The sequence below is a fragment of the Salminus brasiliensis genome, chromosome 20 (genome assembly GCF_030463535.1).
Source record: "Salminus brasiliensis chromosome 20, fSalBra1.hap2, whole genome shotgun sequence".
Classification (NCBI taxonomy): domain Eukaryota; kingdom Metazoa; phylum Chordata; class Actinopteri; order Characiformes; family Bryconidae; genus Salminus; species Salminus brasiliensis.
The window spans coordinates 1833907-1846600 of NC_132897.1; the positions used below are offsets into that span (position 1 = coordinate 1833907).

Here is a 12694-nt window from a genome sequence, read left to right on the forward strand (position 1 = left end):
GAACACCAACGAATACACCAATAAAATAAATATAAATATTCTTAATCAAATATTCTCCCAGTTTAATAAACTAGTGGTGTCAATCGATTAAAAAGTGTAATCAACAGTATTCTGGGATTAATTAGGATTATTATGAACTAATTTATATTAATTAGGATAAATTTAATAATAAAGTAATAAATGTTGACAGCAGTAGTTTAAACCATCTGAATATACAGTCCATTTTTTCCATCCCAAATCCTTCTTCTCTCTTAATCTCCATGAAACCATTAATTTATTTCTTTATATTACATTTCTATAATCTAGAATTTATAATTCATTGATCAGTTTACACTGTCTTCTATGTAATTCCCAAATAATAGTCCTTAGGGTCTAATAAAAGTCTTATAATAGGCTTATCAGTGTGCATATTTATGTATTTGTTTCCATTTAATTCTAATTAAATAACTAATCTAGATTACATTTATAAACACTGCAGTTTATAAATGTATTATTACATCTCATATTACAACACTATTATACTGCATATTCATCTCAACCCAAATTCACAATACATTAAAACTGTCCTTAAAATAGGTGCTTGTGCTGGTGTGTATTCTGCTCCCACAGCAGTGTGTAGTGTGTGTACTGACCGATGGCCGTGTTGGTGGAGATCTCCTGCAGTAGACTCTCGCAGGCTGTGGATTTCTCAGCCAAAACCACCTTCTGCTCTGCCAGTTTAGTGTTGAGTTCTGCGAGCTGTACGCTGGCCTCCTCCAGCTTATCTAAACCGCCTTCCAAGCGTTTACACTGACCTGGAACACACACACACACACACACACACACACAGACAGTTTAAACACAAGCTCAGTTTACATTTACAGCATTTAGCAGACGCTCTTATCCAGAGCGACTTACAAAAGTGCTTCACTGTTTAAAGCACACAGCTAAAATTGTTGCTAATTTCCATGTAAATAAATGACTGACTGAAAAGTAGGTACTGTGAAAGAGGAAATAGCTCTGATGTGGGACTAATGTATACATTTTAATAAGCTCAGTTTGATTCCACCCTGCTAAAAAACTAAAGAAAGAAAGTTGTGCTCCCACCAAGGATGAACTTGTCCTTGTCCTCCAGCAGGTTGGAGTATGTGCTGATAAAGTCCAGGTAGTTTTTGGGGGTAACGTAGTTACTGCGGCGGAGCTTCTGTTGGAAAAGACTGCTGTACTCTCCCACAGAGCCATGCACCATGCACACATGGCCTATCACTGCCTCTGTATGAGCTTTAGGAATCATGGGGCTCTCACCTGCAACAACACATAACCATCTTTATCAAAACGCTGTCCAATTTACCCTGAATATCAAGATAAACATGAAACCGAATCATTTAGACTAGATACCGAATCAATTATTGTAGATACTGATTGTTTGTAGCAGATACAGAATCATTCATAGTCTTGAATAATTTTAAGAAGATACAGCATGATTTATAGTACATACTGAATCAATATTAGCAGATACTGAATCATTTGTAGTAGATACTGCATAATTTATGCTAAATACTGAATCATTTATGCTAGATACAGAATCATTTACATTAGATACTGCATAATTCATGCTAAATACTGAATCATTTATAGTAGATACAGAATCATTTAAAGTAAGTACTGCACTATTTATGCTTGATATTAAATCATGTGTTGTAGATACAGAATAATTTTAGCAGACACAGAATCATTTATGATATATACAGAATTATTTAAAGTAGATACTGCATTATTTATGCTAGATACTGAATCATTTATTCTAGACACAATCATTTTAGCAGACAATGAATCATTTATTGTAAATACAGACTCATTTATAGTAGATACTTCATCATTTATGCTAGATACTAAATCTTTCATAGTAGATACTGTATCATTTATAGTAGTTATTTAATCATTTACAGTAAATACTAGATCAGATAGTAGATAATCTGTGGATTCTCTGTGGATAGCACATAATTTACAGTAGATACAGAATCATTTGTTGTAGATACGGCTTCATTTATGCTAGATACTGAATCATGTATTGGGAATACAGAATCATTTATAGTAGATACTGAATCAATATTAGCAGATACTGAGTTGTTTGTAGTAGATACTGAATCTTTCATAGTAGATCATGAATCATTCATAGTAGATCATGAATCATTCATAGTGGATACAGCATGATTTGTAGTAGATACTAAATGAATATTAGCAGATACTGAATTGTTTGTAGTAGATCCTGAATCATCCATAGTAGATACTGAATGAATATTAGCAGATACTGAATCATTTATATTAGGTCCTGAATCATTTTTAGTAGATGGTGCATCATTTATTCTAGGTACAACATTTTTTTGTGTAGATACTGAATCATTCATTGCATAGGATTTTTTTGAAAATTCACTCTTTTCAAACAAACAAATATTTGCGTAGAAAAACCTGTATGTCTCATTCTTTCGTTGGACAAATCTAAAATAAGCTGCTAATGATTCGAATTCCTGGCTGAACATATTCTCTTGTTCACAAACAGCCGCACAGCAGAGGCTGAGGCAGATCTCTGGGTGATCTGGGAGCCTGTATGAAGAGGCTTCTCAGAATATTACCATAATGGTGTACAGACATTAAAGAGACGTACCCAGGAAGGACTGAGCCACGGCATGTAAAGCCTGAGGAGGCCACGGCAGGAACCAGTCGATACCAGTGTTATTCACCAGTCCTGAAGATCACACACATATAAAACACATCAAACAAATGAGTGAATTCAGAACGCTTTAAAACACAAAACAGAAATTGCTTCCCTCCACTCATCATAAACCAGTTGCTGTTTCTGGTGTTACCTGGGAAGTTCCTGCAGCGGGTTCGGAGGACGTCCCCTACAGGAGACATGCCTAGCACTATGTGCAGATTGCTGGCACTCTTATTCACAAAGTACTGCCACACACTCTCTTTGGAGTGCCCTGATCCCATCTTTAGAGCCTCTTCCCGTAGCTGGTTCAGGATGGTCTCCTTTTCGTCGTCAGGAAACAGTGCTGGAACCATGCCTGGAACAGTTGTAAATGTCAACAGAGAGAACTTATGATCTTCTGAGTCTCTTGACAAGCAGGCAGTTAGACAGTCGCTCCACTCTAGAGAGCTCTAAAGCCGTGTCCGGTTCTGAGTCTGAGAAAGAAGGGAAGGTAGATTTACTCAGGACTGTGTTTGTATGTAGTGGAATTTCACAGCTCTAGACCGGCCCTACAGTCTAACTGCTGCTCATTAAGTGTGAGGAGGACATCGGTTCAAATCCCAGCAGGAACTCAAAGCTCCACTGTTATAAGCCTCTCAGGCTGGGATGTCATGTGATAGAGGGGGGTGCTCTATCCTGTGGATGGGAATTAACAGTAAACAGATTGAGGGGGCGGAGCCACAGACTAATCATCTTACACAGCTCATTTACTGATGTTTTTGAGGCTCAAATCAGTCTGGATTGTTGATTAAACTGAGAAGCAGAGGTAAAAATGCGAGTTAGGAGAACGTTAGTGTAAGGCCAGACACCACAGGACACCTTCAGAGGTCTTGTGGAGTCCATGCCTTGACAGGTCAGATTTGTTGTGGCAGCACGAGCGGGACCCACTCGATATTAGGCAGGTGGTACTAATGTTATGGCACTGTTGGGCAGTAAATTACTACAACAGCTCCGGGCTATTGATGACAGGGTCGTGGGTTCGATACCGGCAAGCTGCCACACTGTTGAGCCCTTGAGCAAGGTCCTTCACCCTCTCTCTGCTCCCCGGGCACTTGCGTTGGCTGCCCACTGCCCCTAGTTCACTAGTGTGTGTGTGTGTGTGTGTTTGTTCACTACCACAGATGAGTAAAATGCGGAGGACACATTTCGATGTAAATAGTACAGTGACAGATACCTGCACCTTTACCTTTACAACCAGCATTTAGAAGAGCCCTGAGCAATCCTGCTCAGATGCTTTTGAGTATCTAGTAGACGTCCATTAGCTGCTCTGCGTACCTGAGGTCAGCATGTTGTTGATGAGCTCCAGGAAGCCCTCCTCTGCCACGTGAGCATCAGTGAACAGGAACACAGTTTTCTTATTCTCAATACCCAGTTTTAAGTAGAGGGTCTTCAGGTCTTCCCGGAAGTTGGACTCAGAGTAGCCCCTACTCAAAACTATCTCAAACACCTGCAGACATAACAGAAAGAGCATCACTTAAAGATTGCTAAAGCAATGCCTGACTAACCCTGAAAGTGAAACCCACTGGACCACTACTCTCTTCTGTAGACAGTGTGATATTAAGGTGAGTTACGATTGCTGTATTTTCTCACTAATGCCAAAATCTGGACTATATGTCCAAATGTTTGCGGCCACCACTTCTAAATGAATGCATTCAGCTACTTTAGGTCACACCTATTGCTGACACGGATGTGGAGATGCACACAGACACACACACAGCTTATCTAGTCCCTGTAGAGAAGTACTGACAATACAGTAAGACTCTCTAGAGCAGATCATCATGCCGAATAATGCCAAGCCTGAGCTAGAGGGGTATAAAGCCCCCCAGCATTGAGCTGTGGAGCAGTGGTTTTCTGGAATGATGGTGGTAGAGCTCCATCCAGTACTTTTGGGAGTTCAATTGTGAAGTTGGGGTGGGGTGATGATAAAGCTCTAGAGAGTCGTATTGTCCAGATCTCACTAACACTCTTATCACTGAATGCAATCAAATCCTCACAGAAGTCTGGCAAAAATGCTTCCCTGGACAATAGAGCAGACAATAGAGAGATCCTGCAACATTCATTTTGAGAACTGAGGAGGTGTCCCAATACTTTTGTCTATTTAGTGTATTAAATCTAGTGCTTTACTTACTTTGTCCTTATTTCGTCATTGAAATGCTCATAGTGCTGACATTTTTTTAAATAACATAAAATAACATTAAACCTATCAATACATAATCAATACTGTAAAATACTGTAGATATAAGTAATAAAGGAGGCGGTTTAAAGCTGTATTACATCACAGCCTGCAGTGAAAGCTGCCAGTTTGGTCAGGGATTGTTTTCCAGACCCTCCCACTCCGACCAAGAGGGCGTGGCCACGGTCCATTCTGATGATGCGATGGACTCGGGTCAGGTGGTCTAGCGCATCGTCGAACAGCACTAGATTCATCCGCGTCTTGTTCTCGTTGTACTCCTCCAGGATCTCCTGCAGAAGACAGACAGATCACAGTGTAACTCAGGGTTTTAGGGTAGTGCACTGACGCTGTCGTTAGTCCTAATTGGAGAAGAGAAAGTAAGGGTGATCAGGTACAGAGCAGCCGACTGACCTTAGCTCAGTTGTGAGGTCACTCTAAGGACAAATTAAAGAAACCCAGGGGGCTCGGAGTGGTCCAGTGGACTAAGGCAGTGCCACTATGATTTGAGGATCACTGGTTCGAATTTCAGTACCTGGAACAAGGCTTTGCAGGCATCATAGTCCTGAATGTCCTCGTAGACTCTTGGTTCAGACTCACTAAGGGCTGTTCTGTAATCTCCAAACAGGATAGGGTCTCTCATGGCAGAATCCAGGTCAGTGCTGAAGTGTTCCCCTATCAGGCTCTTAATGTGTCCCTGGACCTGTAAACAGTTAATATATAGCATTTAATATAAAGGCATAGCAGGACCAGGTTTAATGAATTACCTTATATAGTTTTTAACTGCTGCTTAACTGCTTAATTGCTTTTAATAATGACAACTACAGTAATAGAACCAGGGGCAGCATTAGACTCAGTTGGCCCCTGATTCCAAATGTTTTAATAACTACTAGAAACTGCTCCTCAGGTTACACAGATATGTAGTGTAACAGTCATAAATGCTGCAAATTTCTGTTTACAATCAAACAACTGGAAATAAACAAGAGTTTCCAATATTCTGGCCTTATTTCACCTCATGACGTGTCTGTGTTGTTGACAGACATGTATAAAGTACTAGAGACTCAGACTTGAGTACAAGGACAGGAGCTCCATTAAAAAAAGTGACTTGAGTAGAAGCAGAAGTGATCTGGAAGTACTAAAGTATTCAACAATTTTTGTACTTAAGTACTGCAAGTAGTTTAATCTAAATGTACTACTTAAGTACTGAAGCACTGTGTTCTGTAGTTACTACAGAAAGTCTAGATGGTGTAACTTGTACAGCTGTCTGTTCTAAACCAGTGAAATTAAGCTGAAGAACTGAAGATAGGATCTAGTCCTTAGAGGAGAATGAATGTGTAATAAAAACAGGGCAACTCACAAGCGCTTTGTCGGTTTCGTTGATGAGCCGGTCATAGAACACCCTCAGACACTCGTTCCTCCAGACACGCACAAACTGCGCCACCGTCAGGAACCTGCAGGAAGTCACAAACAGAAATCAAGCTGAGAAAAGCACACGGCTGACAACACCGACATCGTTTCCCAATGCATTCATTTTGCATTAATAAGGTAATGTTTTTTTTTTATATTTTATTATTATTTTTTTTTATTTGTATAGCTTTTTACAACTGTTGTCGTCACAAAGCAGCTTTACATAATTAGTACTTAATAAAGGACAGAGACAGAGAAGAAGAAATAACATGAAGGGTCAAAGACCCCCGTGAGCAAGCCAACGGCGACAGTGGCAAGGAAAAACTCCCTCAGAGCTGGAGGAAGAAACCTTGGGAGGAACCAAGACTCACAAGGGGGACCCGACCCGTCCTCCTCTGGTCAGAACTATTTAAACATTAATGATAAAAATTACTAAACCAGATACAACAGAAAGTTAATAGTGGTGATATTAATAGTGGCAGACAGCCACGAGTCCATCTAGGTTTCAGCACGGTCACCAAACAGGCAGCAGCGGCAGGCGGGAGAGCCGCCGGTCCGCCATGGGTGGTGGCAGGTAGGGGGACCCGCTGGCCGGACTGGTAGGTGGCAGCTGGTTTGACGCAGCTGCCGTCAAACCAAACAACGCAATGGAGTTGTGCATCTTTTTTAACCCCTTAACACTCCAAGGCTTATTGCACACTAAGGTGTATTGCTCTACTACAGGGACGTCTGTACAAACTGGTGGGGCTGTTCTCTGGTAACAGAGGAGGGGTTTAAGGGGTTCAATCTTCATCATATGACACACATTTATGATACCTATGATATACTAGTGCAATCCATATACACCGATCAGCCATAACATTAGCACCATATATAGACAGCAAAGCACAGACTGCGTTGACCGTCAAACATGAGAATCGGAGATACTTTGACAAGAACCAAACTGTGATGTTCTAGACAACTGGGTCAGAACCTACCAAAGTGCTCCAGGGAAGGACAACTGGTGAACCTGGTGACATGGCCATGGGCACCCAAGACTCATTGATGCTCTTACAGGACTTAAAGGATCTGCTGCTAACGTTAGTCTAGGGCCAGGACACCTTCAGATGCCTCGAATGCTCAGATGTGTTGTGGCGGCACAAGGGGAGGCCAATTCAATATTAGGCAGGTGGGGTTATGATTGTTATGATGTTATGGTTGATTGGTGTATATCCCATTGCTAGACCACATGGCTGCAGATTGGGACCCTCGGAGGAGTCTGCTACCTCTCTGCGTTGGTCAGGGTTAAGCCGTTGTAGACCCTGGACAAGTCCCTCAGGTTGAAGATGTAGTGGAACTTTGAAGGTGTTGGAGGAAGGTCTTTAATGATGGTTTTGTACAGCTCCAGCGTGCAGAAGGTCAGCTTGTCACAGATTTTTTGAATGCATTCATCGAACGGCTGCAAAAACAACAATAAGCAAGACTCAATGGCTTTATTTCGAAGGGACGGATGTTGAATGTATATTTGGTTAATTAAATGTGCTTGATTTTGAATTGAATTGAATTATCAGGATTTTGCACTGATCTGATCTGAGTGTAAGATTTCCAAATGCATTAAATTCACTTTCATAAAAAGAGCACTCAAGTGGGGAAGCAGGCATGAATCGGAACACTTTCTCCTGAAGTTCTGAACCCTCCAATCATTTTGAAGGAAGTAAAGCCTTCAAATAGAGCCCTCTAATCATTTTGAAGGAAGTAAAGCCTTCAAAAAGAGCCCTCCAATCATTTTGAAGGAAGTTAAGCCTTCAAAAAGAGCCCTCCAATCATTTTGGAATGCTCAGAGTGGCTCACCGGCCCAGTGTGCTACCATCTGGCCCAGGGGTCATGGCCCGCGAGTTCGAATCCAGAGCCATGCTGCTTTGCTATCAGTAACCGGAGTCTAAAAGAGCACAACTGCCCGTGCTTTCTCCAGGTGGACAGATGGCGCCCTCTCTCTTCATCATGTTTAAAGCTGTTGTGGTGGAGCTGGGGACCTGGCACTTTTGCCTGAGTGTGTCGGCTGCCCAGCGATGCCATTAATGTAACCATTAATTACATTATATTTTATATTTCCAGGTTTGTACTTTGTTAAAGCTTTACAGCTGCATTACAGCCTGGAAAATTGTGTTTAAATCCTGGGATTATTACAGTATTGGGAACTGATTACTATGTTAAGTGCTACAGGCTTGTTTTGAAGGTCTGTAAAACATTACTGTATGCACAATTTTACCGTACGCATAATAATAACTTCTCATTGGACTCTGAAGGTTGTAGCAGTGTAGCTCTCACCCTGGTGTGGCCTTTGAGGATGGAGGAGTAGATCAGGTGTAAGGCCTCTTCTTCAGGGAAAGGGATGTTGAAAACACTGAAAAGAGAGATGAAGCGCGAGTCCACCTCGTTCCGGCCGCCCCCTGCTTTCCCCATAGCAGCGATGAAGCCCAGGTCCTTCAGCTGTTTGCAGTTGAGCTCCTTCCCTCGGTCATACATTCCACCCCTGTCCAACAGCAGCTTCAGGAGGGCTATGGGCTGCTGTGTCCCGTAGTCATCCACCTGAGAGAAAACAATACAAGCATCATAAAAGCAGAACAGTAATGGATCGGCTTTGAACTTTCATGCACTATTAATGCAAATGTAAGTTTAAAAAAGCAGCAAAAACCATGACAACAGTAACTAAATCTGTAATATTTACCAATACATTTATAATACATTCATAATATTTTATTATATACTGTAGTGGGGTTTTGGCGTTAAAGCGTATTGCCACTATATGGACAAAAGTATTGGGACACCTGCTCATTCATTGCTTCTTCTGAAATCAAGGCTATCAAAAAGAGTTTCTCCTGCTTTTGTTGGAGTATCTGTCTCTACTGTCCAGAGAAGAAGACTTTCTACGAGATTCTGGAGGAAGAGCATTGCTGTGAGGATTTTTTGAGCAACAGGAGTGTTAGTGACGTCAGGTGAACATCACACTTTATCCCCAACTCATCCCAAAAGTATTGGATGGAGCACCACCATTTCACTGCTCCACAGCTCAATGCTGGGGGGCTTTATACCTCTCTAGCCCAAGCCTGGCATTATTAGGCAGCATGGTGCCAACAGGGTCATGATGTTGATCTGCTCCAGAGAGTCCTATTCTATTGGCAGTACTTCTCTACAGGCACTAGGCAAGCTGTGTGTGCATTTGCACTTCTGTTTCAGCAATGGGTCCAACTTAAAGTAGCTAAATGCATTCATTTAAAAGGGTGTCCGCAAACTTTTGGATATATAGTGTATACTATGATATACCTTCTTTACAGAGGACTTTTATAGAGGAAGTAAATGTATGCAGCATATGTATTAATGCCTGGCAGGATGGCACCAGGCAGTTTAATTTAAAATAATTTCTAATATACTTCTAATATAATGTATATAATATAAAGTACATAAAAACGTGATTATGTTCTATAGACTCTTTCACTCTGTGGTCTCATGAGGGGCTACAGAGCTCTGGTTTTCTTGTATTTATGAATACTCTGGTCCAATTTCACATTTGTCCATAACAGGCCACCATAGACGTACTCGTGGCATGTTGAGGTCATCCATAAACACCAACAGTCTCTTGCCCATGGGAGGACCATAGGTCTCCTTGGTTCGCTTCTCCACACTGGCCTCCAGGCTCCTCTGCAGGTCCATTGATGTGGTCCTCGATGAGAAGTTGATGGTCAGAACCATCTGGAAAAATAAGAGTGATTCGAAACTGCAGTATATAATACCACTTCTAAAAGGCCTTTAGGAGAACGCTTAAGTCTTAAACAGAACTCACGGTCGTGTCTGGGTTGAGGTTGTTGAGGAAGTTCTGTGTAGTGGCCGTCTTCGAGGTTCCAGACTCTCCAACCAGCACCACTGGCCTCTTTACTTTCACCATCTGCTCCAACAGCCAGTTCACACGAGTGGTGTCGACTGTCGGCACTGAGGAACACAGAGCATTATTCATAACAAAACATATTCATCAGACAGAAGTTAACTAATTCAGTCCCTCTATTGTATTATTATTTTTACAATTACAAATGTTACGGCCTGCTTGCATTTATGAACGATGTTCTATAATTTTTTAAAACACCAACAGAGATAACCTGGATTCAAGAGAACAGAAGTTAAGCAAATTGATAATATGAGGAAAGAGAGGAGTGAAAAAAAATATAAAGACAAGAGAAGGGAAGAGAAGAGAGAAAAGAAAAGAGAGAAAAGGAGAGAAGAGAAGAGAGAAGAGGGAGAATAAAAGACGAGAAAAGAAACGATAAAGAAAAGAGAAAGGGAAAAGAGAAGAGAGGAGAAGAGAATAGAGGAGAAAATAAGAGAATAAAGGAGAAATGAAGAGAAAAAGAGAGAAGAAGAGAATGGAGTACAAGAAAAGTGAAGAGAAGAGATGAGAAGAGAAGAGAAGAGAGGAGAAGAGAGGAGAGGAGAAGAGAAGAGAATATAGGAGACAAGAGAGACGAAAAGAGAATAAAAATAGAGAAGAAAATAAAATGGAGAAGAAAAGAGAGGGGAAAGAATAGAAGATAAAAAGGGGAGAAGAAAAAAGAGGAGAAGAGAAGAAGAAAAAAAACAGGGAAGAAAAGAGAGGAGAAAGAAGAGAAGAGAAGAAAAGAAAATGAAGAAGAGGAGAGAGGAGGAGAGAAGAGAGGAGAAAGAAAGGGGAAAAGAAGAGAGGAGAAGAGAATAGAGGAGAAAATAAGAGAATAAAGGAGAAATTAAGAGAAAAAAAGAGGAGAAGAGAAGAAAAAGAGAAGAGAGGAGAAGAGAAGAAAAAGAGAAGAGAGGAGAAGAGAAGAGAAGAGAATAGAAGAGAATAGAAGAGAAGAGAATAGAAGAGAAGAGAAGAGAAGAGAAGAGAAGAAAAAGAGAGAAGAAGAGAAGAGAAGAAAAAGAGAAGAAAAACAGAAGAGAGGAGAAGAGAAGAGAAGAGAAGGGAAAGAGAAGAGAAGAGAGAAGAGAGGAGAAGAGAAGAGAAGAGAAGAGAGGAGAAGAGAAGAAAAAGAGAGGAGAAGAGAAGAGAAGAGAAGAGAAGGGAAAGAGAAGAGAAGAGAAGGGAAAGAGAAGAGAGAAGAGAAGAGAAGAGAAGAGAAGAGAAGAGAAGAGAGGAGAAGAGAAGAAAAAGAGAGGAGAAGAGAAGAAAAAGAGAGGAGAAGAGAAGAGAAGAGAAGAGAAGAGAAGAGAAGGGAAAGAGAAGAGAAGAAAAAGAGAAGAAAAACAGAAGAGAGGAGAAGAGAAGAGAAGAGAAGAGAAGAGAGGAGAGGAGAAGAGAGGAGAGGAGAAGAGAAGAGAAGAGAAGAGAAGGGAAAGAGAAGAGAAGAGAAGAGAAGAGAAGAGAAGAGAAGAGAGGAGAAGAGAGGAGAAGAGAGGAGAAGAGAGGAGAAGAGAAGGGAAAGAGAAGAGAAGAGAAGAGAAGAGAAGAGAAGAGAGGAGAAGAGAAGAGAAGAGAAGGGAAAGAGAAGAGAAGAGAAGAGAAGAGAAGAGAAGAGAAGAGAAGAGAAGAGAGGAGAAGAGAGGAGAAGAGAAGGGAAAGAGAAGAGAAGAGAAGAGAAGAGAAGAGAAGAGAAGAGAAGAGAAGATAGGAGAAGAGAGGAGAAGAGAAGGGAAAGAGAAGAGAAGAGAAGAGAAGAGAAGAGAAGAGAAGGGAAGAGAAGAGAGGAGAGGAGAAGGGAAAGCTTTACCGAGAATGTCAATGAATTTTGTATCAGGGTTGTGGATGTACTTGGCAACCAATGAGCTCCAGGAAGTCCACTTCTTTGCACTTCTATCAAAGTGGAAGTCGAAGAGCGTGGGCAGGTATCCTGGTAAAACGGCACAGATGTGTATCATGAGCACACAAACCAGAGTGGTAAAACCAATCAGCAACCAAATACAATAAACACATCATTTTTAAACACACCTGGGAGCTCTCCAGGACCAGCCAGTGCTTTCTCATCGTGAACAGTGGTGAGACAGGCCAGCTTCTTTATGAAGTCATCAAACTTCTTACGACCGGCCTCCAAGAGTGTGGCTCCAAGGGAGCAGTAGAGAGCTTCAATGAAGAAGCACTCCAGCTCCTCATAGGTGAGTTCTTCTGGCTCCAGCAGAGCATCCAGCATCATAGACAACTGTACCACCTACAAGAGAGAAGACAGCCAACACTAGTATTACCACAGTAATCAGCTATTTCACAGAGTAATTATGAGGTTCATAACTCACCATGTTTAAATCCGTCTGAGGGACAATGGTCTTCAGCCTTTCCCCTTGTTTGCCATCAACTATGCCTTCCACTACCATTTCTATGGTGCTGGGAACATACTTTTCAAACAGCTTCCTCAGGTCTGCTTGCTCCTGATGACAATGCACAGACC

The 12694-nt window shown here is 41.4% G+C and overlaps 1 protein-coding gene across 1 annotated transcript in view; it reads right to left on the reverse strand.

Moving 5' to 3' along the window:
* Nucleotides 1–12694, reverse strand: part of dnah10 (dynein axonemal heavy chain 10) — an 80417-nt gene that overhangs the window by 20593 nt on the left and 47130 nt on the right. The window contains exons 42-56 of the mRNA XM_072664345.1: nucleotides 12543–12674; nucleotides 12244–12460; nucleotides 12026–12145; nucleotides 10132–10277; nucleotides 9888–10040; nucleotides 8619–8879; nucleotides 7577–7749; nucleotides 6262–6355; nucleotides 5440–5607; nucleotides 5009–5197; nucleotides 4010–4181; nucleotides 2847–3050; nucleotides 2645–2725; nucleotides 1087–1284; nucleotides 633–794 (exon numbers count right to left, since the gene is read on the reverse strand). Coding sequence (XP_072520446.1) covers nucleotides 633–794; nucleotides 1087–1284; nucleotides 2645–2725; nucleotides 2847–3050; nucleotides 4010–4181; nucleotides 5009–5197; nucleotides 5440–5607; nucleotides 6262–6355; nucleotides 7577–7749; nucleotides 8619–8879; nucleotides 9888–10040; nucleotides 10132–10277; nucleotides 12026–12145; nucleotides 12244–12460; nucleotides 12543–12674 — 2470 coding nt within the window. The remainder of the gene's footprint in view (nucleotides 1–632; nucleotides 795–1086; nucleotides 1285–2644; nucleotides 2726–2846; nucleotides 3051–4009; nucleotides 4182–5008; nucleotides 5198–5439; nucleotides 5608–6261; nucleotides 6356–7576; nucleotides 7750–8618; nucleotides 8880–9887; nucleotides 10041–10131; nucleotides 10278–12025; nucleotides 12146–12243; nucleotides 12461–12542; nucleotides 12675–12694) is intronic.